This window comes from Bufo gargarizans, chromosome 3 (genome assembly GCF_014858855.1).
Source record: "Bufo gargarizans isolate SCDJY-AF-19 chromosome 3, ASM1485885v1, whole genome shotgun sequence".
Classification (NCBI taxonomy): domain Eukaryota; kingdom Metazoa; phylum Chordata; class Amphibia; order Anura; family Bufonidae; genus Bufo; species Bufo gargarizans.
This window is the reverse complement of record NC_058082.1, coordinates 513007303-513033110: the sequence shown is the minus strand read 5'-3', so window position 1 is coordinate 513033110 and position 25808 is coordinate 513007303. Positions and strand designations below refer to the sequence as shown.

Here is a 25808-nt window from a genome sequence, read left to right as displayed (position 1 = left end):
TTCGGGAGAAATTGTCATGGTGGTTTGGCTTGGATAAAGAAGAAAAGAGAATGACTTCAATTCAAGGCAGGTATTTACCTGCATTGTATTCATTGTGTGTGAAGAACTGGTATCTACCACTGTATGGTGGTAATATTGGTTTTTGTATAGATGTATTATATGCAGCATCAATATGACGTCAAATTCAGTCACGTTGTGATTGTAATACTTGCTCATTGTCTTGGCAATAATATATGCCTCTAATATAGGGCCGTTATTAATAGTGCTGGTCTTGGTAATCTGTGGAGCGTGGCTCTATAGAAAAGGGCCGTGTCCACGGGTTAGGGAAGGGCGCAATACTTGGCTTGCCCCGGCTGCTGGCAATGAACGCTCGTTAGCGATGATCTTAACGATTATCTGCAGGTGTAATATAAGCTTTAGGCCTCCTGGATGGTCGTGCTGCAGGACACAATGCACGAACACCGTCCGTGGGGCAGCGGACCGTGGACTTATTCACTTTAATGGGTCCGCGAGCCGGCCGTTCCGCAAAAAGATAGAACATGTTCTATCTTTTTGCGGAACGGAAGTACAGGGCGAAACCCCACGGAAGCACTCCGTAGTGCTTCCGTAGGGTTCCGTTCCGCATCTCCAGATTTGCAGACCCTTTCAAGTGAATGGATCCGCATCCGTGGTGCGGAATGAACACAGAACAGTACCTGTGTATTGCGGATCCGCAAATGCGGTCCGCAATACGGCAACGGGGCGCACACGTTCGTGTGCAGGAGGCCTGAGCCTGGTTCTAAATCTGCAACAAAATTGATATGCCTTTATTTCACTCATCTACATTAAAATATTTGCTATGCAAATCTGCATCTGAAATTGAGACGCTACGGACTTAAATCTGCACCACAGGTCCATTTCACCCCCTAAAAATTTCATTTACACACCCGGTACTGTAATCCAAAGTAGATTTTAGCATTTCTGGTACATGTGGGTATATCATTATTTGGTGCAACTGATTGTTATGCACCTTATATACTTACATCACTGAGATAATGCACAGAGTAGTGTGACACAATAAACAGAATAGTAGAGTGATGTCACAGTACAGAGAGAAACTCTACACTCTAAGGGCTCATTCACACGACCGTATGAATGAGTCCACATCCGTTCAGCAATTTTGCAGAACGGGTGTGGACCCATTTATTTCAATGGGACGCAAAAGATGCGGACAGCACAGGGTATTCCGTTCCGTGGCCCCACAAAAAAGATAGAGCATGTCCTATTCTTGTCCACAATTGTGGTCAAGAATAGGCATTTTCTATGGTAATGGCGGCCGTGTGCACACAGACCCATTAAAGTAAATGCTTCAATACACATTTCTGTTTTTCTAGCACAGACCATTGATAGCGAGAAACTCACAGCATACAATGTTTTTGTTCATTTTTGCTCATTCATTCAAGCGTATGGCTGTGGAAGAAAACGGACTCACACGGTCTGAAAGTTAGAAAAAAATGAAGGATCGCAATAATTGTCTAATATATACAGGATTTCAAATGACAACTTTAGCTCTGCTATGCCATTGCACAATCCTGAAATCATTTCTAATCAAACCGATGGCTATACTACTAATGCCTTAGGAGAAGCTCTTCCAAATAAGAGATGTTTTGTTTCCATGTTAAATGCCCCCGTCAGCTTTTCTTCCCCACCATAACCTCAATAAACATGAGGTAGCGCTGATTGCAGGTATGGCCAGGAAGTTTATCTAGTAGTGTCAGTAAAACCTGCTTAGTAAGTAGCTGGCCGTAATTGAAACAGTGTGTGCACGGCCACAGTACTGAGCACACGCAAAACCTTACGGTAAATTTCTATAGATACAGCATTAGAATATCGGTACATCATATATACATGTATGTATTCTCAGATCATCAGGGTCTTGTCTGTACACACACTCCGATGCACTTGAGGAGGTCCAGTAAATAAAAGTAAGCTTCCCTGCTGTCATATTACGCAGGAACATGTGCCGACACAGCATGCAATTATTAGGAACAAACCATTGGCTTCTAACAATTGCCTGTTCATCAGAGGAGGTGAGAGTAGCATTTACATGCAGCAATCATTTCCTCTGTACAGGATAATCACTTTGCCCTGTGATTGCTCTTCCCCATAGAGATCCTTTGTTTCCGGGCAGTATCAGGAACAAGCGTTCCTAGGAACTCTCCATCTCAATAATTGTAAAGGGCCTTTACTCAACAGAGGTAAGTGCGTCTAGTCTATCTCTCCACATAACGCACTTATCTTAAGCGTTACACCAAATAAACCTCTGCAGATAATGATTCACCCTACTGACGGCATCATTACAATAGAAGCATAAACCTCCACGCATAGGTCGCACTACATTTTTTCCGGAAGAGTAAAAATACTCCTCTGACCATTTTTCAGGAGTATTTTTAGCCGAGGAGGAGTACGAAAATTGTAGTTGTTCATATATATAATACGTAGGAAACCATTACCAGGCTCCTCTGTAATGTCTTCCATGCAAAAAATAGCACATTTTGACCATTTTAAATTTATCTAGACGGAATCCCTACCTTTCTTTAAGCACCAAATCTGACACGTAGGGATTGGAGCGGTAGACTGTGCAAAACTCAATGCAATAAGCATTTAACAGGGACATCTGGTGGTTGTGGCTTGGAGCAGTAGTGGTCTGGTTGTTGTGGCAGGGAGCAGTAGTGGTCTGGCAGTTGTGGCAGGGAGCAGTAGTGGTCTGGTGGTTGTGGCAGGGAGCAGTAGTGGTCTGGTGGTTGTGGCAGGGAGCAGTAGTGGTCTGGTGGTTGTGGCAGGGAGCAGTAGTGGTCTGGTGGTTGTGGCAGGGAGCAGTAGTGGTCTGGCGGTTGTGGCAGGGAGCAGTAGTGGTCTGGCGGTTGTGGCAGGGAGCAGTAGTGGTCTGGCGGTTGTGGCAGGGAGCAGTAGTGGTCTGGCGGTTGTGGCAGGGAGCAGTAGTGGTCTGGTGGTTGTGGCAGGGAGCAGTAGTGGTCTGGTGGTTGTGGCAGGGAGCAGTAGTGGTCTGGTGGTTGTGGCAGGGAGCAGTAGTGGTCTGGCGGTTGTGGCAGGGAGCAGTAGTGGTCTGGCGGTTGTGGCAGGGAGCAGTAGTGGTCTGGCGGTTGTGGCAGGAGCAGTAGTGGTCTGGCGGTTGTGGCAGGGAGCAGTAGTGGTCTGGCGGTTGTGGCAGGGAGCAGTAGTGGTCTGGCGGTTGTGGCAGGGAGCAGTAGTGGTCTGGCGGTTGTGGCAGGGAGCAGTAGTGGTCTGGCGGTTGTGGCAGGGAGCAGTAGTGGTCTGGCGGTTGTGGCAGGGAGCAGTAGTGGTCTGGCGGTTGTGGCAGGGAGCAGTAGTGGTCTGGTGGTTGTGGCAGGGAGCAGTAGTGGTCTGGTGGTTGTGGCAGGGAGCAGTAGTGGTCTGGTGGTTGTGGCAGGGAGCAGTAGTGGTCTGGTGGTTGTGGCAGGGAGCAGTAGTGGTCTGGTGGTTGTGGCAGGGAGCAGTAGTGGTCTGGCGGTTGTGGCAGGAAGCAGTAGTGATCTGGCGGTTGTGGCAGGGAGCAGTAGTGGTCTGGTGGTTGTGGCAGGGAGCAGTAGTGGTCTGGTGGTTGTGGCAGGGAGCAGTAGTGGTCTGGTGGTTGTGGCAGAGAGCAGTAGTGGTCTGGCGGTTGTGGCAGGGAGCAGTAGTGGTCTGGCGGTTGTGGCAGGGAGCAGTAGTGGTCTGGCGGTTGTGGCAGGGAGCAGTAGTGGTCTGGTGGTTGTGGCAGGGAGCAGTAGTGGTCTGGCAGTTGTGGCAGGGAGCAGTAGTGGTCTGGTGGCACTGGGTGGGGTCTGGGACGAATGTGCAGGAGGCAGTTATAGGACAGTCTTCTACACAATATATCGGACTGTTTCACAGTATAATGTATCCTATAGTCTTCTGTGTGATCTCTGGAAAGTGTGCTCCATATGGGAAAATAGACTGGTCCAGGGTACTTACATAGAAAAACTAATAGCCAAGAGGCTAAAGAAAACCCTGCTTCTTATGTTAAATCATAACTTTAATTTGATTGCTCTGATACCTAAACGCCAAAAGGAAAAAAAGAATTTTAAAAGCCTGCTGTTTCTCTAGATGATCTTATGTTTATAGTAGTGTTAATAGAGTCTTAAGGCTCTATAAAAGCAGGCACCCAACTTTTATAAACCGTTGAGACTCTATTACACTACTATCAACATAACTAATCAACATAATACTACTATTTTAAAAAACTGCTGTTTCTCTAGATGACCTTATGTTGATAGTAGTGTCTCAAAGGCTTATAAATGTTGGGTACCTGCTTTTATAGACCCTTGAGACTCTATTAACACTACTTATCAACATAAGGTCATCTAGAGAAACAGCAGGTTTTTTAAATTCTTTTTTTTCTTTTGGTGTTTTGGTATTAGAGCAATCAAATGAAAGTTATGATTTAACATAAGAAGCAGGGTTTTCTTTAGCCTCTTGGCTATTAGTTTTCCATTAACCTCCACATGGAGCTCCCAGCAGCAGATAGAAGCCTGCAGGGCACTTCTGGTGTGGTATCACCTGGGCACAAGCCTGACACTTCTCTCATTGTCTTTGCTCAGCAGAGACTCCATTCCCGCCATGCTTTCCCATCATCAGCAGCCGGAAATGGCGCGAAATGGATGCTGCTGTGTGTTCAGCGCGCGGGAGAAGGGGGGGGGGGGGGGGAGATCGGCCAATGGCACGGCAGCCTGCCGATACTGACAAATCAGCAGCCTCCTCTCTAATAACAAAGCTGTGTACTGTGCGGAGCTTTGTGATTGGATTGCTGTGCTGCCTGTACCGTTCACAGCGCTCAGTGCGCTCATGAGTGGCAGTGAAATCATTGTGCGTATTCATACGCATCAGACGTTTTTTAGGGAGTAAAACTGCCTGTACAGGCGACTATGACACTTGTACAGGCGTTATTGCGACCTCTGCCTCCACGTGTATCTTCACCTTCACAGAGATTAAGGGGGTCATTTATGAACAGACTTACACCACTTTTGTGGAGTACATGTGGCAAAGATTCTGTCACAGTCCATGTTGCGGCAGAATCTGCGACTTCTTCTTCCCTTCTCATGCCAGGTCTAAAAAAGGGGGAGTGGCGGGCAAGGGGACAGGCCCGCAAGCCCGTTTCATTCATCTTTTTCTACGCCTGGTTTAGACTTAGAAAATTGTGTAAATATAAGACACCAAGAAAGCTGTCTTACATTTAGAATTGGCGGTGGATGCGCCAAAGTTATGTGTGTTTTTATATTCAGGTACATCATTTATTGAACACCCCTCGTAGATTTTTAGTGGCAATTTTGTGCGTTTTTTTGCCTTTAAAATCACCAGCTTCATATGTTAGCTGAAAGTCTATGGAATGATTATTATTTATTTTTTTTGCTAAAAAAAAACACAACATGTTGAAGCTTTTGGAATTTTTTTCCTGACATTTTGACGACATCTCTATAGTAAAAAACACCAGAAAAAAAAATCATGGTTCACACAGTTGCTTAAAACGCAGGTTAAAAAAATAAAAATAAATAGTGGCATTTTTTCTTTAGTGAGAAAGAACCAGAGCTCAATCCTGTGTGTAGGGGCCCCAAGCGTTTGTGGTTTTGGAACATTGTGACCAAGTGCTTTCTATGAAATAAACTGCTTTTAGGACAGTATGTGTAGATCATCTGTGTTTACAAGGAAAGTCCCATCAATCATCTTTTTACAATGGCTTAAATGGATTTATACATATACATCCCGTAACCTTTCAAATGGCTGTAATTATATTTTTGACATATTTACAGAATGTTGCGGGTAAATATTTACATTGTAAATATTGAGGATTATATCGATATTTCCGCTTGACAGCTCAAGTATAACTATAGCAGAAATGATCCAGCGATTTATCAATGTGGTTTTAAGGACCAAATATCATTGACGTTTGCCAGATGGATTAATAGTTATGCAATTTCCAGGGACACACATTTCTGATATTCTAACTGTACCTCATGAGTATATGGGTGTATGCCTGTCTGTGTATTTGTGTGCGCTTTACTATGTTCATTGAGCTAATGTTTAAAGGGTTTAAATACTTCATAGAATATCATCCTCTTTTTTGATTTTACATCTTGCATGCAAAGCGATGTAAAATAAGAAGACGTCTTCAATGTGTGCCCTGGGAGGCCTCTATTTTGCAGATGTCAGGTCTGACCAGTCCCTAGCCAGGAGGGAGCTTGCTACAGCAGTCACCTGCCCAGCTGTTTTAGGTTATTAAGTTACATGGCATGCTAAACAATATCCCCATGCTATGCTCTGCCTCAGTTCCCAGCCAAAATGAAGGCCAATGAAGTTAATAAATTGCTTTCCTCATAATGTCCAGGATTTTACTGTTGAGCCCTATCCTCAGGATAGGCCTTTAACATCTAATTGGCAGAGGTCTGATACCTCGCACCCACACCAATCGGCTGTTTTGGGGGTTGCATCAGCGCTGGAACTACAGAGCTCCTCCCACACTCTGTAGTGAACAGAACTGGTTGCTGCAGTGCTGGCCCCATTAAAGTGCATTGGAACAGCACTGCAGTAGCCATCAACATCTTATTGGCCGGGGTCTGACACCTCACATCCTTACCAATCAGCTGTTTTGGGGGTTACATCGGTGCTTAAATTACACAACTCTGCCCAATGTATACAGGTGAAACTCGAAAAATGTGAATATCTTGCAAAGTTCCTTTATTTCAGTAATGCAACTTAAGGTGAAACTAATATATGAGATAGACTCATTACATGCAAAGCAAGATATTCCTTTAGTTCAGGGGTGGCCAACCTGTGGCTCTTGAGCCGCATGCGGCTCTTTGCTTCTTCAATTGCGGCTGTAGCTGTGGAGCCGGGAAGCAGTCATTCCAGCTCACTCTCCACTACGTCCCGAAGCACACAGTGTGAGAACGTAGTATGTGGAGACACGGACTATGACCTGACGTTGTGCTCATCAGGTCACAGTGGAGAGCGTGTCAGACCTGCAGAGTAGCAGGAGTGCAGTGCCCGATCAGAAAGGGGGATTGATTTTTTTAAATTATAGAACTGAGCATGGATGTCTGATCTAAGCATGGGGGGAAGGGTCCTGATCTGAGCAATGGGGGTCTGGGGGGGAAGAATCTGAGCATGGGGGTTTAGATTTGAGCATGGGTTGGTCAGGTCTGAGCATGGGGGGAGATCTGAGCATTGGGGGAGATCTGAGCATTGGGGGGAGATCTGAGAAATGGGGAGGGGAGATCTAAGCACTGAGGGTCTGACACTGGGAGTCTGATTTGTGTTGTCTGATCCGAGCATTGGGGGTCTTATTTTGGGGGTCTGATGAGGTTATTTTAGGTTAGATGAGAATTAGGGATCTGAATTAGGAGTCTGATCTGAGGTCTGATGAAAAATATATTTTTTCTTTGCTAATGAAAAATAAGAAAAAATATTTGTCATGCCCTGCTCAGGTTATGTGCGGAGGTCTGCCAGGTTAGCAGCACGTGTGTAGTTTGTTTTGTTTTGGGTTTGGATTTGAGCTGTATCCGCCTGGGTGGGGTCGTTTGTATGAGTTTAAATTACGCCCCTTCCCAGTGTCCTGTGCGGGTTATAGCTTCTATATTGCTCTGAGGAAGGTAGGAAGGAAGGAAGTCACTGTTTCTGCTCAACTACAGATAAGTTGGTTTTGTTTCTCTCTTGTGTTCTGTCTAGGCTGTTAGGGAGACACCTGCTCCCTCCTTGCTTGAGGAAGCAGGCTGTCTCTTTTCCCCTTTTCCACCATCTTAGGAATTTTAGGGTTTCTTCAGTCTTAGGCACGGGGGCACGTTTATTCCCACCTTCAGGGTCTGAACGTGGGCACAGAAGTCAAGGGAGAGTTGGTAGGGATTTGTCAGGAGGTGACCTTTATCTACAGCTTCTTATCTACACTTGTTTTATGGTTTTCTGTGTTTCTATTGCATCTTGTATCCTACCCAGCGTGACAATATCAGATCTCAGATCAGATGAAATATATATTTTTTCTCTTATTTTTCTTTGTTAAAACCTAGGTGCATCTTGTAGGGCCAAAAATACGGTGACTCGTGTCTTGTGGCTCCTGGCAGTCATACTTTTTTTTTGGGGGGGGGCTCTTTGTCTCTGTAAGGTTGGCCACGTTGCTTTATTTGTTATAATTTGGATGATTATGGCTTACAGCTTATGAAAACCCCAAAGTCACAGTCTCAGGTACCCTTTTCTCAGGGGGTATGGATTAATTAGCTGACTAGAGTGTGACACTTTGAGCCTAGAATATTGAACCTTTTCACAATATTCTAATTTTCAGCTGAATTAATGCAATTCCTTTTGAGTCGCATTACTGAAATAAATGAACTTTTGCAAGATATACAAATTTTCCGAGTTTCACCTGTAGTGGCCATAACTGGTTTCTACAGTGCTGCCCCCATTGAAGTGCATGGGAACTGCGAACATTGAACAGGTCTATAGTTCCAATGCTGACTTCCTGGAGCTACAAGATGTCGGATCCCGCTGATCATACATTGATAGCCTACGCTGAGGACAGGCCAACTATTGTAAAATTCTGGACAACCCCTTTAAAATTATTATATTCACAATGTTACCCTAAATGAGGGAAGTAATTGCCAAAAGAAACCTGCATACCTAATGTGAAGAGCACAGTACTGAATGGTGGTCCTTGAATCTGTTCTGGTATGTGTCCACTATGCTTGTTTTCCTATAAGCTATTTATGGAAAGATACCTGGGTAAACATCAAGCCTCATCCGGCACCGGTAGCGTCCTGTTGACCACTTTGATGCATCATTTTACTACGTTTAACTCTGGAGCTATATTAAGCTGCACAATGAAAACAGGCTGACCAGAAATAAAACACTATTGAAATAGGGCACATTACTGTAAAAGGAGACTACGCCAAGTTTGCGGTGCTTGTGTTTTGTGGTCTCCAGGAAGCTGCATTGTATTTAATGCTATTCAGCAAAATTAACTACACATTAGGTTAGAGGTAAAATATTTAAAGGGATACTATATTGATTTCATATTCTTAATGTGTGATTGGAAGGGATCCAACTGCCAAGATCTGCATGAAAACAAGGGCAGTGGTGCTTTTTGGACTGCCTTGGTCCTTTCATAATTTTACTAGGCACAGGGTCACTCTTGACCATTTGATGCTTTTCAGAGCCTCTTGCTGGACGAGATGGATTCAATTACATCCCAGACTCTACAGAAGCAGAAAGTAAATTGTTTTCAGCCCCCCTGTCCTGCACTTTGGGGGTTGTTAAAGTGATTGTATCTTCAGACAGAGCTCCTTTCAAAATTTGGTTCCCAGCTGATTTTGTGGTGAAAAGGTAGCATTGTCTGGTGGTTATTCTGATGAATGAACATCCCTGTAATATAAGGACTGATGTAGTCCACCAGACAGAAGTGGCACATATGTTCTGTGGTGTCCATACGCCCTAATGGGCCTTATGGACAGGTCTTGTCTTCATGAGACCACCCCTGTACGTGGTAAAATTACACTCACTAAAATAACTCATCTCACCAGTTTCCTATTATTTTTTCATTTTTGCTTTTCCTTCCAAAAGCCAGGGATGCCGTGACCCCATCGCTGAGGCTGGGTGCCGGATGTATTACATAGCACCCGCAATGTATGGAGCAGGCTCAGTGTGTGAGCCCACCCATACACTGTACCCTGCACCAATGAAGAGGTATATTTTTTTTTATGGAATCCAAAGCCTGGAAAAGTGGTGTTTGGGGCTCTAAAACCCCAAAAGGTAGCATTTTTGCACAACCATGTGTGCATCACATTTGACAACTTATTTACACCAATTTTCTGGTAATGATGAACCTTCCTCAAAATTTGTGTTTAAAGGGGTTGTCTCATCTCACACATTGATGGCATAGTGCTAGGATATACCATCAAAGTCAGATAGACGCAGGTCCCACCTATGAGACCCATACCTGTCTCTATAACTGTCCCCCGAAAGTAAAGCAGAGCGCACCACACATGTGTGTCATTCTCGCCTCTCATTTCTGTGTCAGTTCTGAAAACGTCCAAGCAAGCGCGCTTGGCTATTTTCAGAAGCCCCATAGAAATTAATAGATAGCGCACCGTACAAGCGCAGCCGCTGCTTTGTTCACTTTTATGGGACTGCCAGAGATAGTTGAGCCAGTGCTCGGCTATTTTCGGCAGCACCGTACCGCACCGTAGAAATAAATGGAGGGAGGCCCCCACACACGGCTGCTCTCCACGCTGTCTTTGGGAGTCCTATTCTGGAGATGGATACAGGTCCCAGAGGTGGAACCTCCATCTATCTGACATTGGTGGCATATTTTAGCAATATGCCACTAGTGTCTAAAATGAGACATCCCCTTTAATCCTTATCTAGGGCTTTGTAATGGTGGGGATTTCTTTCTGACATCATACAGACCCCCGTGTGTGTTTGGTGTTTTTAACTGGTTTTATAGTTGTTTGTTTAATTAAGATTTCTTTATGCTTTGCTCTGTTTTGGGGGTGCATGTATGTATTTTTTCTATTTCATGGGTGGATCGCCTTTGCGTGCAGATTGCACCCCAGTTTTTGTCAGACATAGTAGAGCTCTTGTACTGTTCGTTCTCCCTGAAGATTTTATTTTTATTTTTTAGAAATATTAACCTTGTATACTATTGTAAGATAAATTCTTCCCATAGCTGTCTGCTGTGCTTTATTTCCAGCATGTAATTATCCCAGACAGAAGCCAGTGCTGTAATTAGCCCTAATTCACAGTAATGACGTGTGTGGAACCGTGCATTTGCAAAAATAAGTACTATTATAAGACACCACCATAATATTAAGTGTGGCATCACATCCTGTAAACAGCAATGAATCTATGGCTAGTTTATTTGTACAGAGCACGTATGCCTTACATGTATAGTATATGTTGTGTGGGAAAAGCAATGCAAATAACCAAAGTAACCAATGCGGGATTCTGTATACAAAACTCAGGAATTCTCCTAGAAAAAACATGACTCAGCAGCTTTAAAGCTCTTTTAGGGTATGTTCACATGGGACAGATATGCAGCAGGTTACAGTAGCCACAGAGTGGATGAAACTTTAAACTTTGATGGCCTATCCTTAGTATAGACCATCAATAGTAGTTTACACTGGTCCGTACTTAACCTCGCCGTACTTTTCATAGCGGCGTGATGGGTTCCATACAAGTGAATGGGATAGGCCATAAATATTAAATCAGGGGGTGTCTGATCTAAGGATAGGTAATCAGTTTTTTAAAACTTGGATAAATCCTTTAAAGGGGTTACCCTCCTTTGCATCACTAGCAGATCTACATGGTTCCGACACTGGTCGAAGACCTAGACCTTACAGGGAAATGTTTCGGTAGGCCGATGCTCAGGAAGTCATCTTAGCCCTTGTCAAGGCTGCCAACCATAGTAAGTAATGACACTCCCCTCCTGACTCCTGAATCCAACTGTATTGCCATCCTAAGGCAGCCGAGGTAGAAGGACAGAACGTGGCAGCTGCTGCTGGCCACCACAAAGGGGCAGCTTATGAGGAGGTATTTTGTGATGCACTGTGGTATTTGGCTCTGCTGGAGTGTTAGGCCTCATGCACACGACCGTTGTGTGTTTTGCGGTCCGCAAACTGCAGATCTGCAAAACACGGATGGCGTCCGTGTGCGTTCCGCAATTTAGCGGAACGGCACGGACAGCCTTTAATATAACTGCCTATTCTTGTCCGCAAAGCGCGGACAAGAATAGGACATGTTATATTTTTTTTGCGGGACCTGCGGAACGGAGCAACGGATGCGGACAGCACACAGAGTTCTGTCCGCATCTTTTGCGGCCCCATTGAAGTGAATGGGTCCGCATCCGAGCTGCCAAAACTGCGGCTCGGATGCGGACCAAAACAACGGCCATGTGCATGAGGCCTTACAGTGTGCTGCAATATGGCCTCGCCTACCTGTGTTGGCCATACCTTCTGTCAATTTGGACCCGACTACAACGTGCAGCCACTTTAGTTTTTTCCAGGGCTAATTTAAGTTCCCAGTTTGCCCCTGCTGACACCCCACACCCCTGCCAATCAGCTGTTCGGTACCACATGCTATGAGGGCTAGTTCAAAAGGGCCATATATAGTGCCCTGGAGTAGGGAGTACATTTGGACATTTGTCTATTTCCCCTATGCTAAGTTAAAACTCCTTACTTTATTTCACCTAGAAGGGTTAACTTTCACTGTGTAACTGCATTTTATATATATGTTATGATATACAGTACAGACCAAAAGTTTGGACACACCTTCTCATTCAAAGAGTTTTCTTTATTTTCATGACTATGAAAATTGTAGATTCACACTGAAGGCATCAAAACTATGAATTAACACATGTGGAATTATATACATAACAAAAAAGTGTGAAACAACTGAAAATATGTCATATTCTAGGTTCTTCAAAGTAGCCACCTTTTGCTTTGATTATTGCTTTGCACACTCTTGGCAGTCTCTTGATGAGCTTCAAAATGTAGTCACCTGAAATGGTTTTCACTTCACAGGTGTGCCCTGTCAGGTTTAATAAGTGGGATTTCTTGCCTTATAAATGGGGTTGGGACCATCAGTTGCGTTGTGGAGAAGTCAGGTGGATACACAGCTGATAGTCCTACTGAATAGACTGTTAGAATTTGTATTATGGCAAGAAAAAAGCAGCTAAGTAAAGAAAAATGAGTGGCCATCATTACTTTAAGAAATGAAGGTCAGTCAGTCCGAAAAATTGGGAAAACTTTGAAAGTGTCCCCAAGTGCAGTCACAAAAACCATCAAGCGCTACAAAGAAACTGGCTCACATGCGGACCGCCCCAGGAAAGGAAGACCAAGAGTCACCTCTGCTGCGGAGGATAAGTTCATCCGAGTCACCAGCCTCAGAAATCGCAGGTTAACAGCAGCTCAGATTAGAGATCAGGTCAATGCCACACAGAGTTCTAGCAGCAGACACATCTCTAGAACAACTGTTAAGAGGAGACTGTGTGAATCAGGCCTTTATGGTAGAATATCTGCTAGGAAACCACTGCTAAGGACAGGCAACAAGCAGAAGAGACTTGTTTGGGCTAAAGAACACAAGGAATGGACATTAGACCAGTGGAAATCTGTGCTTTGGTCTGATGAGTCCAAATTTGAGATCTTTGGTTCCAACCACCGTGTCTTTGTGCGACGCAGAAAAGGTGAACGGATGGACTCTACATGCCTGGTTCCCACCGTGAAGCATGGAGGAGGAGGTGTGATGGTGTGGGGGTGCTTTGCTGGTGACACTGTTGGGGATTTATTCAAAATTGAAGGCATACTGAACCAGCATGGCTACCACAGCATCTTGCAGCGGCATGCTATTCCATCCGGTTTGCGTTTAGTTGGACCATCATTTATTTTTCAACAGGACAATGACCCCAAACACACCTCCAGGCTGTGTAAGGGCTATTTGACCATGAAGAAGAGTGATGGGGTGCTGCGCCAGATGACTTGGCCTCCACAGTCACCGGACCTGAACCCAATAAAGATGGTTTGGGGTGAGCTGGACCGCAGAATGAAGGCAAAAGGGCCAACAAGTGCTAAGCATCTCTGGGAACTCCTTCAAGACTGTTGGAAGACAATTTCAGGTGACTACCTCTTGAAGCTAATCAAGAGAATGCCAAGAGTGTGCAAAGCAGTAATCAAAGGAAAAAGGTGGCTACTTTGAAGAACCTAGAATATGACATATTTTCAGTTGTTTCACACAGTTGTTTCATAGATTTGATGCCTTCAGTGTGAATCTACAATTTTCATAGTCATGAAAATAAAGAAAACTCTTTGAATGAGAAGGTGTGTCCAAACTTTTGGTCTGTACTGTATATCCTGTTCATTATCACTGTATTTAAATGGCTCTGTGGAAAGGGTTAACCGCTTCACATCCAGGCCATTTACCCCCTTCCTGACAGAGCCTAATTTTGCAAATCTGACATGTGTCACTTTATGTGGTAATAACTTTGCAACGCTTTTACTTATCCAAGCCATTCTGAGCAGTGATGGCCAGTTCGCCGGAATTGTGAGTCAAGATGGCAGCCTGCATGTGTTCGCGGGCGAACACTGCGAACTGGCCATCACTGATTCTGAGTATGTTTTCTCATGGCACATTGTACTTCATGACAATGGTAAAATAATCCCAAATTTACCAAATATTTTGAAAAATTTGCAATTTTCAAAATTTCAAGTGATACCTCATAAAATATATATTACTTAACATTCCCCATATGTCCACTTCATGTTGGCATCATTTTGTAAATGTCATTTTATTTTTTTAGGATGTTTAAGGCTTATGGTACTTTCACACTTGCGTTGTTGGATTCTGGAAGACAGTTCCGTTGCCGGAACTACCTGCCGTATCCATAAATCCGTATGCAAGCAGATAGCATTTGTTTTCGGCTGACTAAAACATTGAAACACCGGATCCGTCTCTCTGGTGTCACCCGGAAAACCGGATGCAGTATTTATTTATTTTTTTAGCATTTTTAAAGGTCTGCGCAGACCGGGAAACCGGATCCGGTATTTTTTCTTGAATTTTTATTTTAGGACAGATGTACTTATTCTGGGTTAAATACACAGAAGACTTTATCCTGATATTCAAAGGCTTTGTTCACTAAGGCCCCATTCACACAACCTATTTTTGGTCGCATCTTATGCCCACGTCGGCGCTCTTCTTTTGTGGATCCTCAGTTTGTGAATGGGGCCTTATTGGATATTGTGTTCCATGCTTATACTGTTCTTCCAGTAAAATATTTTTTGACATTGCTTCTCATCTTCCCCTCAACTAATTTTACATTGTGCCCCCTTGTTTTACATTCAGTTTCCTATTAAAATACTTTTCCTTCCGAACCTTATTTTACACGTTAACATATTTAAAGGTTTCAATCATGGTCCCCATTTCCTCCAGGCTAAATAGATTAAGTTCTTTAAGTTTTTCTTGATATGGAATAGTCTGCCTCAGCAGGTTGTGATGGTTGATTTTTTTCATGATTTTAAAAAGGGATTTAAATGTATTTTTGGAAAGCTGTAATATAACAAGTTATATGTAGATTGCTTGAGATTAGCTGTAGATCCAGGGATTTATTCTGATTGTCTGAGGGACAGTAACCGTTGTGTCCTGCTCTGGATCAACACTTCTTGATCATACAAGTTATACTATGGTGATATGATGGATATTATGGTGATATTAGTCAAAGGGATTCTAAGTAATCACAAGTTTGTATTATTAGTATATTTAGCAGGAATTAAGCGCATCCTATAGCTTGATATCTTTTTGTTGCTACTTTTCTTTAAAGAATAGCCCTCAAACAAGCACAATAGAAGATTTTTGCTTATGGACTGCTGATTTAAGGTCCTGTCGCAGCAATTTGTATGAGATCAGGATAAAGGGGTATTCCACCTTCAGAATATTGATGGCCCATTCTTAGGGGAAGGAAGATATGTGCAGAGAAACCTTACTTTGGCCCTTGTCTCACGACGTGGACCTAGAGACCATAAAAGACTATGGTCTATGTGGACATACAGACCTCATTGCTTATTAAAAATCATCCTTGTGTTGCAGATGCAACCCAAACTTATTTTTTTTTAAATATGGATGCCTGATTCAGGCCTAATTGTAAACTTTGATATTTGATATCCTCCATATTGGAACAGTGATGATTATGGGCACAATCATGGAGATGCCATGGGGTTTAGGGTGCATTCACACGACCGTATGTATTTTGCGGTCTGCAAAACTCTGATCTGCAAAAAATACGGATGGCGTCCGTGTTGCATCAGTTTTTTTTTTTGCGGATACATTGTAACAATGCATATCCTTGTCCACAATACGGACAAGAATAGGACATGTTCTATCTTTTTTGTGGGGCTACGGAACAGACACACAGATGGGGACAGCTGAGCATTTTTTGCGGACCAATTGAAATTAATGGGTCCTCATCCTATCCGCAAAAAGTGCGGGTCGAATGCGGACCAAAAAAAAATGGTCGTGTGAATAGGTCCTTAAATTTATTTCAGAAATGTGGTGATTTTTCAGTAGTCTAATGCTAAGTCTACTTTTACACTACCGTTAATATTTTCCGTTATCGAGATCCGTTATATGGTCTCAATACCGGAAAAAAACGCTTTCGTTTTGTCAATGGGGACAAAACGTAACGGAACAGAATGTTACAAAATGCATTCTGTTCTGTTCTCATACCGGAGAGCAAACCGCAGCATGCTGCGGTTTGCTTTCCGTCATGGGATGCGGATCAAGACGGATTCGTCATGACCCCCAATGCAAGCCAATGGGGACGGATCGGTTTTCTCTGACACGTCTTGGGTATGTTAAAAATAATACAACAGGATCCATTCATAACGGATGAAATTGGTTGTATTATCAGTAACAAAAGCGTTTTTGCTGAACCCTGCCAGATCCAACAAAAACTCTGGTGTGAAAGTAGCTATAGCCAGTAATTTACAAGAAAAATTTTACAACTTACACAACAACGCGGTATGTAACCATTCAATTAATGTCTACAATCCAGATGGATTCTTACCTAGTTTGTTAAAAAGCTGCTTGATGACCTAACCGTCATGGGTTAACTGAAGTTAGGATTGTTTAATGCCTAGTCCAGACTCCCAGACGGTTCCTGTGATAAATGGCAAGTTCCTATTTTTCTTTAGAAGTCTTCACAGGGCCATCATTTATAATACTTGTCAATAAGCTTATAATTCACCTTTACTTTCCTCTTCTGCTTCCTCCCACAGGGAAACTGTGTAAACCTGACTGAGGCTCTGACGCTCTATGAAGAGCAGCTGAACGTGCTTTATTGCCCGGTGGAGTTCTCCAAGGAGATTGTGTGCGTTCCCTCCTATATGGAGCTGTATCCTTTGTAAACTCAGGACGCTGCCGCCACATCAATATTGCTGGGAATAAAGGCTTTTCTAACCTCATTATAGTAATGTACAGTTGCAAGAAAAAGTATGTGAACCCTTTGGAATGATATGGATTTCTGCACAAATTGGTCATAAAATGTGATCTGATCTTCATCTAAGTCACAACAATAGACAATCACAGTCTGCTTAAACTAATAACACACAAAGAATTAAATGTTACCATGTTTTATTGAACACACCATGTAAACATTCACAGTGCAGGCAACCCTAGACTAATAACATCTCCAGGAGCTAATTGGAGTGAGGTGTTGTCATGCCCTGCTCGGACGGTGTGCAGAGGTCTGTCAGATTGGCAGCACGTGTCTAACCTTTTATGTGTTTTGGAATCATGCTGGATCCGCCTTCCTTCAGGTGCTCTGGGTGGGGTCATTGGCTTAAATTGCCTTCAATCCCAGAGGCCAGTGTGGGTTATAGATTTCTGTCTGGCCTTGGATTCAAGGAAGGAAGGATTGTCTGTTCCAGCTCAGATAAGTTTGTTTTCTGTTTGTGTGGTTTGCGGTTTAGGCTAGTTGTGTGTCTTCTGCCCCTTCTCCCCTTTCACCATCTCAGGGATTCTAGGGTGTCTGCAGTCCAGGCATGAGGACACTTCATACCTACCATCAAGGTCTGAATGTGGGCTTAGCAGGATAGGGAGAGAAGTCAGGGATGTGCTAGGAGGTGACCTGTCCCCAGCATCTAGCCTAGACACTTGTGTATTTGGTTGTCTGTGTATCTGAGATCCTGTCCGCCGTGACAGGTGTCAGCCAACTGGAGTCCAATCAATGAGATTAGATTGGAGGTGTTTGTTACAGCTGCCCTGCCTTATAAAAAAACACACACCAGTTCTGGGTTTGCTTTTCACAAGAAGCATTGCCTAATGTGAATGATGCTTTGCACAAAAGAGCTCTCAGAAGACCTATGATTAAGAATTGTTGCATAAAGCTGGAAAGGGTTATAAAAGTGTCTCCAAAAGCCTTGCTGTTCATCAGTTTACGGTAAGACAAATTGTCTATAAATGGAGAAAGTTCAGCACTGCTGCTACTCTCCCTAGGAGTGGCCGTCCTGAAGATGACTGCAAGAGCACAGCACAGACTGCTCAATGAGGTGAAGAAGACTGTTAGAGTGTCAGCTAAAGACTTACAAAAGTCTCTGGCACATGCTAACATCCCTGTTGGCGAATCTACGATACGTAAAACACTAAACAAGAATGGATTTCCTGGGAGGATACCACAGAGGAAGTCACTGCTGTCCAAAAAAAACATTGCTGCACTTTACAGTTTGCACAAGAGCACCTGGATGTTCCACAGCAGTACTGGCAAAATATTCTGTGGACAGATGAAACCAAAGTTGAGTTGTTTGGAAGAAACACACAACACTGTGTGGAGAAAAAGAGGCACAGCACACCAACATCAAAACCTCATCCCAACTGTGAAGTATGGAGATGGGGGCATCATGGTTTGGGGCTGCTTTGCTGCGTCAGGGCCTGGACGGATTGCTATCATCAAAGGAAAAATGAATTCCCAAGTTTATCAAGACGTTTTGCAGGAGAACGTGAGGCCATCTGTCCACCAGCTGAAGCTCAACAGAAGATGGGTGTTGCAACAGGACAACGACCCAAAGCATAGAAGTAAATCAACAACAGAATGGCTTAAACAGAAGAAAATATACCTTCTGGAGTGGCCCAGTCAGAGTCCTGACCTCAACCCGATTTGGATGCTGTGGCATGACCTCAAGAAAGTGATTCACACCAGAGATCCCAAGAATATTGCTGAACTGAAACAGTTCTGTAGAGAGGAATAGTCAAGAAGTCTGATCTGCAACTACAGGAAACGTTTGGTTGAAGTTATTGCTGCCAAAAGAAGGTTCAAACAGTTATTAAATCCAAGGGTTCACATACTTTTTCCACCTGCACTGTGAATGTTTACATGGTGTGTTAAAAAAAACCATTTAATTCTTTGTGTGTTATTGGTTTAGGCAGACTGTGATTGTCTATTGTTGTGACTTAGATGAAGATCAGATCACATTTTATGACCAATTTGTGCAGAAATCCATATCATTCCAAAGGGTTCACATACTTTTTCTTGCAACTATATATGCTGATGGACGTAGGGGCACAGTCTACTGTGACGGTTCTGACATTCTAATTTTTTCACTTATGTTTCTATTAATCATATTAGTAATATAATCAGGATTCTTCTATATTTACAGTATTCTTCGCCCTCGCCGAAAATAGTGAACCACGCGTAGAATATACAAAAAAGTCTTCTTTATTAAATACATCCAAATAGTATACAAAATTTCAATATACTTAAGTAAAAGCGAAGCAAGTGAGCACTATGAGCCATTATCCCCTAGAGAAAGGGCATGCATTGCATATGTTGAACACCTAACCACTACATGTACATTTTAATTATCAACCTAATGTTAATATATAAGTATATTCAAAAGTGAAAGTGTAACATTAATGATAACATCTTGCCCGGTATTATAAAGTGCAAAATACAATGTCTCCTATCATGAGCTGCAAAACATGACTGGGAATTACAATCAAACCTCAACCCTTTCAAAGAGCCGGCTCTAAAGCCCAACCAAAGTGCTGCTCCAGGTTTAGACAAATCACATTTAAAAAATCACATAGGCATAGTCCAAAGCATACTAACCCAAAACCGGGAGGAATAAGGTTTCCCCTGACGTACGTTTCACCATTTTTGTATATTCTATGTGTGGTTCACTATTTTCGGCGGGGTTAATGAGTATGGTTCCACACATGACATGTTGGTTTACGTCCCTATAAGATGGACCGGCCCATAAGACAGACCTAGGTATTAGAGGAGGACAATAATAAATATTTTTCATTAGACCTCAGATCAGAGCACCAATCAGGGCAGGTGAGCGGAGCTATCACCACATCTCATGAATATGAGAACTCTTACCTCACAGCGAGATACCAGCACTGCAGATAGTTTGTGGGTTTGACGACTAAATTGTATAGACCAGGGGTCAGCAGCTTTCCGCACTCCAGCTGCTGTGAAACTACATCTCCCAGCATGCACACTTACTTGGCCGTTCCTGTCACTCCTCTAGGATTCTGGAAGATGTAATTTCAGAACAACTGGAGTGCCGGAGGTTCCTGATCCCTGGTATAGCCACTCATAAGTGGTTCAATCCTGGAGAATTCAGTGGGAGCAGCGCTGTAGTAACGAGCTCCCTCCACTACAGTCCCCTGATCAGTGGAGGGGGAGGGAGGTCAGGGTGTTGGGCCCCCGCTGATAAGCTAGTAATGGCCTAACACTTAATAAAAGGTGTATAAATTAAAACTGTAGTAGTTTAGTACTTCAAGCCAAAGCTCTGGGACATCCATACGCTATAAAAAGAGTTCTTCCTGAGAAAATCCCATTACAATATTGAAATGAATGAATGAATTATATAATAACATTTCCATTGCATTTGAGCTCTAAAATGTTATCTTGGTGACTACAGAAATGAGAAATGTTCACAAACTGTCTTTTGTAGAAGTGGAATGTATTGGGATCTACGTACAGTATGTACACTACATCCATACACAAGTATGCTCCATAAAATGCACTTTTTTCCCCCCCATAAAGAATAAAAGTTTGCTTCTCTTTTAACAATACTACGCGGAACATTGCCTCCTGTTTTCAGCGCCACATTAGTACATAGTAGGACCAGGGAGCGGTGAATATAGCACTCTTGGTGCTGTCTGTAGTCATAACTCCCTGGTCTTCTGCTTGAGCCATGCTCCCATGAGCTGAAGTTAGTTATTTGCAAAGTCGTGCATGAATAACTTCTGTAGTTGATTTTTAAAGTGAAAAAAAACACTTTAAAACATGAAACCAAAGCAGACCACCATTTGTCTTTAAAACTGGTATAATGAGCTATATCTCAAAGTTCCTGCTGACATTATTTTATAGACTTTGGATATCTGACTTGTGTAGCCCTTCAAGATGCTGTGACAGTGCTCCCATACAAGGATATCGAATCTGCTTCAGATCTCTCTTTCATTGAAGATAATTATGTAGTTCTTTGGCCATATTTGTGGGTTATAGTCGTGCTTCATGGTGAACTTGGGACTAATCAGACCATTCTCTGTTGGTCTGGTTTGTCGGATGAAAATGTGAACTGCTCAGCTACGAGTATCCGTGAATGCTACTAATGTTACCAACTACAAGAGCTAAAATGCAGGCTGAGCACTCAGAAATCACCTCAGTACCTCTTATAGTTAGGGTGTGCCTCTTCTTAAATTACAAGCATCCTCCGGCAGTCTGTGTGCTTAGATTGAGATCTTTTTTTATTTTTATAGATTTCATTACAGAAAATTGGCATAAATACGTTGGCCTACTCCTGCCTCTCCCCCTTTTTGGAAAAGGGGCGAGGAAATCATAGAAATGCCACTTCTGTCTAGATTTAGGCGCAATGGCGTTTAAGGGTTTCAGACCTGTTAGCAACTTTTTAATGCCAGAAACGGAGTAGGTGGATGATAAATCTCCCCATAATGTTTATTTTTATGATTTCCTGCTTAGTAGCCTCTGATCCCTTAGGTGGAGATTTATCATCTACCTTGCGCCTGAAAAGTGTTTTTTCCCTAGAGTCTATGTACACCTTCTGGGGCAATTTGTTTATGATTGCATTTTACTCATTTGGAGCTAAACATAATTTTTTCAATTGGTCTTTATTAAAAATATTGAGTCGTTCTGTCACAAAGAGTTATCTGTATTTCTAGCTGTATGCAGCCTACTTTCACTTTGTGCCAGTCATCTAATAAACCTGATATCTCTCTAAACTACTAAGAGGTCATAAACCCTCATTCTTATCAGTAAGATAAGGATTGAGCTTTGATGAGTGTTTAAAAGGTCTGAGAGCAAAGATGAGGCGCTCGTCTGCTCCCTGCCTGATGAAACAAAGAGAAAATTCTGATCCTGCTAGTAGAGCATCTCAGCTCTGTACAGAGAAAAGGACTCCATATTTTTAATAAAGACCAATTGAAAAGATGATTTTTTTAGCTCATAATGAGTAACATGCACTAATAAATAAATAAAAATTCCCCCTGAGGTGTACATCCCTTTTTTAGGGAGGTGAGATGAGGGTGGGACGGTTGCATGGCCAGCCGCCCTGACAAATTTATCTTCATGCGACAATAAGTCACATGACACACAGGGCACAACTACACTGCAACATGTGTCGCGCGACAATTTTTATAATAATAGTCTATGGCAGTGTTTCCCAACCAGTGTGCCTGCAGTTTTTGCAAAACTACAACTCCCAGCATGCCTGGACAGCCTTTGTCTGTGCGGGCATGCTGGGAGTTGTAGTTTTGCAACAGCTGGAGGCACACTGGTTGGGAAACACTGGTCTATGGGATCGCTGCAACACGACAGTCGCAGAAAAATCTATTTCAAATAAATTTTTTGTGACTGTCGCAGTCGCAGCATGTCGCAGTGTGACAACATAGACTATCATTATAAAAATTGTCGTGCGACAAATGTCATTGTGTAGATCTAGCCTTACTCCAGTTTTCTGGTGCAAATTAAGCCAGATTTCTGTCGTACAATTCTGTTTAGGCGCACTGAGGCCTCATGCACATGACCGTTGTTGTGTTCCGTTTTCCGTGATCTTCTGCGGACCCATTGACTTTCAATGGGTCCGTGGAAAATGCACCGTTTGTCGTCCGTGTTTCCAGTCCGTGAAAAAAATATGATCTGTCCTATTTTTTTCATGGACAACGGTTCGCGGACCCATTCAAGTCAATGGGTCCGTGATAAAACACGGAGGCACACAAGATTGTCTTCCGCGTCCGTGATCCGTGTCCCTTTTTTTTTCTATCATTTGCAAGGCAAACTTGACTAAGATTTTTTTTCTATTTCCTTAATATCTGGTGATCCTCCAAAAATCAAGGAAGACACACGGAAACAAAAACGGACACGGATCACGGAATAACGGAACCCTGTTTTGCGGACCGTGAAAAAATACTGTCGTGTGCATGAGGCCTTAGGGTCAGTTCACACGGCTGACTTCTAAAATACACATGCAAAAAATCTGTGCTGAATCCAAAAAGATTTTTCTGCCTCAAAATTAGGTGTGTTTTTTGATGTGTATTTTTCTGCTTCAACATCAATTACAATTGGAAAATCAGCGGCGATTCTGCCCCAATATAGTGCATGCTTTTTTACGCACTGCTGGAATGAATGAGAGGCAGTTTAATACCCCCTCTAATGTGCTAAGGATATATGGAAGGGGTTTTTCTAAAGCAGACATTCCCCGTATCTGCTGGGGAATCTTAAATATATTTAGCTTGAAGAAATTACCAAAATGATTTTTCTTATATTTATGAAGCCCATTGCAATTTTACCAGGCATGTTCCTTGAATCTGTGAAGTTTGTCAAACTTTCACTGACCTGGAAAGTGCAGAAGCTTAACATCTGGATAACACATGCCTGGCTGAGATTTCACTACGACAGATGTGAGAAATCTTGTCTCCTACTTGTTTGTTCATACCTTTTTTTTTCACTCAGTTGTTATTGTCACGCTTTTTATAGTCATTGCTTTAGTAGCTTTGAGTAATGTCTTGCCCTGTGTACGTTTTAAAACACATGTGGGAACCTCATTTGTCATTTTATAGGCTCGGCTTCGGTTACAGTAGGTATGGCATACCTAAGTTCACAATGGCATTTTAGTATTACATTTTTAGTATATTATTTTAAAACCCTGCAGGTATTGCTAGATCCCACTGATGGCCTTCTAATGGGATCAGGTGCTCTTTTTGTCCTCTATTCAGTCTGTTGCTGCATTTAGTACCTGCCTTTTTTTAATCCATTTATCATCTGTTTTCCATAGACGATAGCTTGAGCCTGTGCTTGCCCTCAGGATGCCGTTAGATCATTTGGATGCACAGGAGGACGAAGAAGTTTACAGACAGGGTACCAATGAGAACATGTCTGAAAGAAGGGAGGCCCATATGTCTATTTCTGAGGAGCTGATTTTTTTTTTTTTTAATGCATCAGATAACTTCTGGCCTGGTTAATCCCCTGCAATTTCTTTATCCGATGAATGATCATTGCGGTGCAGGACTCTTTATGGCACGTAGTAGTATTTGGCATTTGTCTATGTAATATAGACCATTAACGTAGTGGAAGAAACTTTGAAAGCGCTATTATGTGCTTACTTCCAAAACCTCAGACAAAAAGATTTAACTCCTAGCAGACCGGTGTGCTGCCATTACACTATATGATTCTACAGATCTTTCTATTATTAGAATTCTTTGTCATCATACATGAGCTTGGTCATTACAGCAGTCTTTGAGATGCCGGCAGAAGACCATGGCAGCATCGGCGCTGATATGGCAGGGAGTCTTGTTGGTTATTTTATCAAAAATGCTGGTAGATTTTACTTAAACTTTTGGACAACCCATCTATTTCCCTGCTTATCCCTACTCGTTTTGGCTGCTGAACAGCTGGGAACGAGAGCTTATTCAAGGGGGCAGTTGTATAATAGTAACGATTTTTGAAAATGAGGAGGGGGAAATTGCTGATCTCCTGGGACACAGAGAGATTTAATTCTATGGTTATCAGTATGAGTTTTCCCATCTTAAAGGGTTTTTCCTGGAGTTTAATATTGATGGCCTATCCTCGGGATCGGTCATTAAAATCTGATGGGTGGAGTTCCAACCCCCAACACCAATTAGCTTTTTGAAGAGGCCTTAACCCTTTAGTGAGCACTGTGGCCTCTTCCTGTACCTGTGAGGTCACGTTTATCAATCACAAGATCTAGGTGCAGCTTATTCCCATTTAAGGGAATGGGCCTGGGCAGCAGTACCAAGCACAGCCACTATACAATGAATGGTACTGTGCATGGTATGCTATGAGGAGGCCACAACGTCTTCAAACAGCTGAACGTTGGCAGTGCCAGGTGTCGGACGGACCCCCACTGATCAGTTATCGTTGACCGTTATGGATCATCAATAGTTTTCCTCCCAGAAAACCCCTTTAGGGCTCTTTCACACTTGCGTTTTTTCTGTTCCGGCATAGAGTTCCGTCGTCGGGGCTCTATGCCAGAAGAATCCTAATCAGGATTATCCCAATGCATTCTGAATGGAGAGAAATCAGTTCAGGATGCATCAGGATGTCTTCAGTTCCGGACCGGAATGTTTTTTGGCCGGAGAAAATACCGCAGCATGCTGCGCTTTTTGCTCTGGCCAAAAATCCTGAACACTTGCCGCAAGGCCGGATCCGGAATTAATGCCCATTGAAAGGCATTAATCCAGATCCGGCCTTAAGCTAAACGTTGTTTCGGCGCATTACCGGATCCGACGTTTAGCTTTTTCTGAATGGTTACTATGGCTGCCAGGACGCTAAAGTCCTGTTTGCCATGGTAAAGTGTAGTGGGGAGCGGGTGAGCAGTATACTTACCGTCCGTGCGGCTCCCGGGGGATCCGTCTTCAAATGCTTTCAGTTCACTTGCAATTTTCCGGATCCGGCGTGTAATTCCGGCAAATGGAGTACACGACGGATCCGGACAACGCAAGTGTGAAAGAGCCCTTAAAGAGCTATCAAGCTAGCTGACATTATCGATGTGCTAATGTCAGCTAAATCTAATTAGCCTATTCCTACTTTTATCTATGCCCCCGTTACTCCAGAAATCTAACTTTTATAATATGCTTATTAGCCTCTAGGAGCGGGGGGGGGGCGTTGTTTCTGCTTCTAGAGGCTCCGTTCTCGTACCTTTTGTCGCGTCTTTCCAAGTCCTGATTGACAGGGCCAGGCAGCGCTCGCATCTGTCTGCCAGCCCTGTGCTCTGGTGAAATCT

The 25808-nt window shown here is 43.1% G+C and overlaps 1 protein-coding gene across 1 annotated transcript in view; it reads left to right on the top strand.

The window, feature by feature from the left end:
• SMS (spermine synthase) overlaps window positions 1-25808 on the top strand; it is a 170022-nt gene that overhangs the window by 133452 nt on the left and 10762 nt on the right. Inside the window, exon 10 of the mRNA XM_044283957.1 lies at window positions 16821-16936. Coding sequence (XP_044139892.1) covers window positions 16821-16936 — 116 coding nt within the window. The remainder of the gene's footprint in view (window positions 1-16820; window positions 16937-25808) is intronic.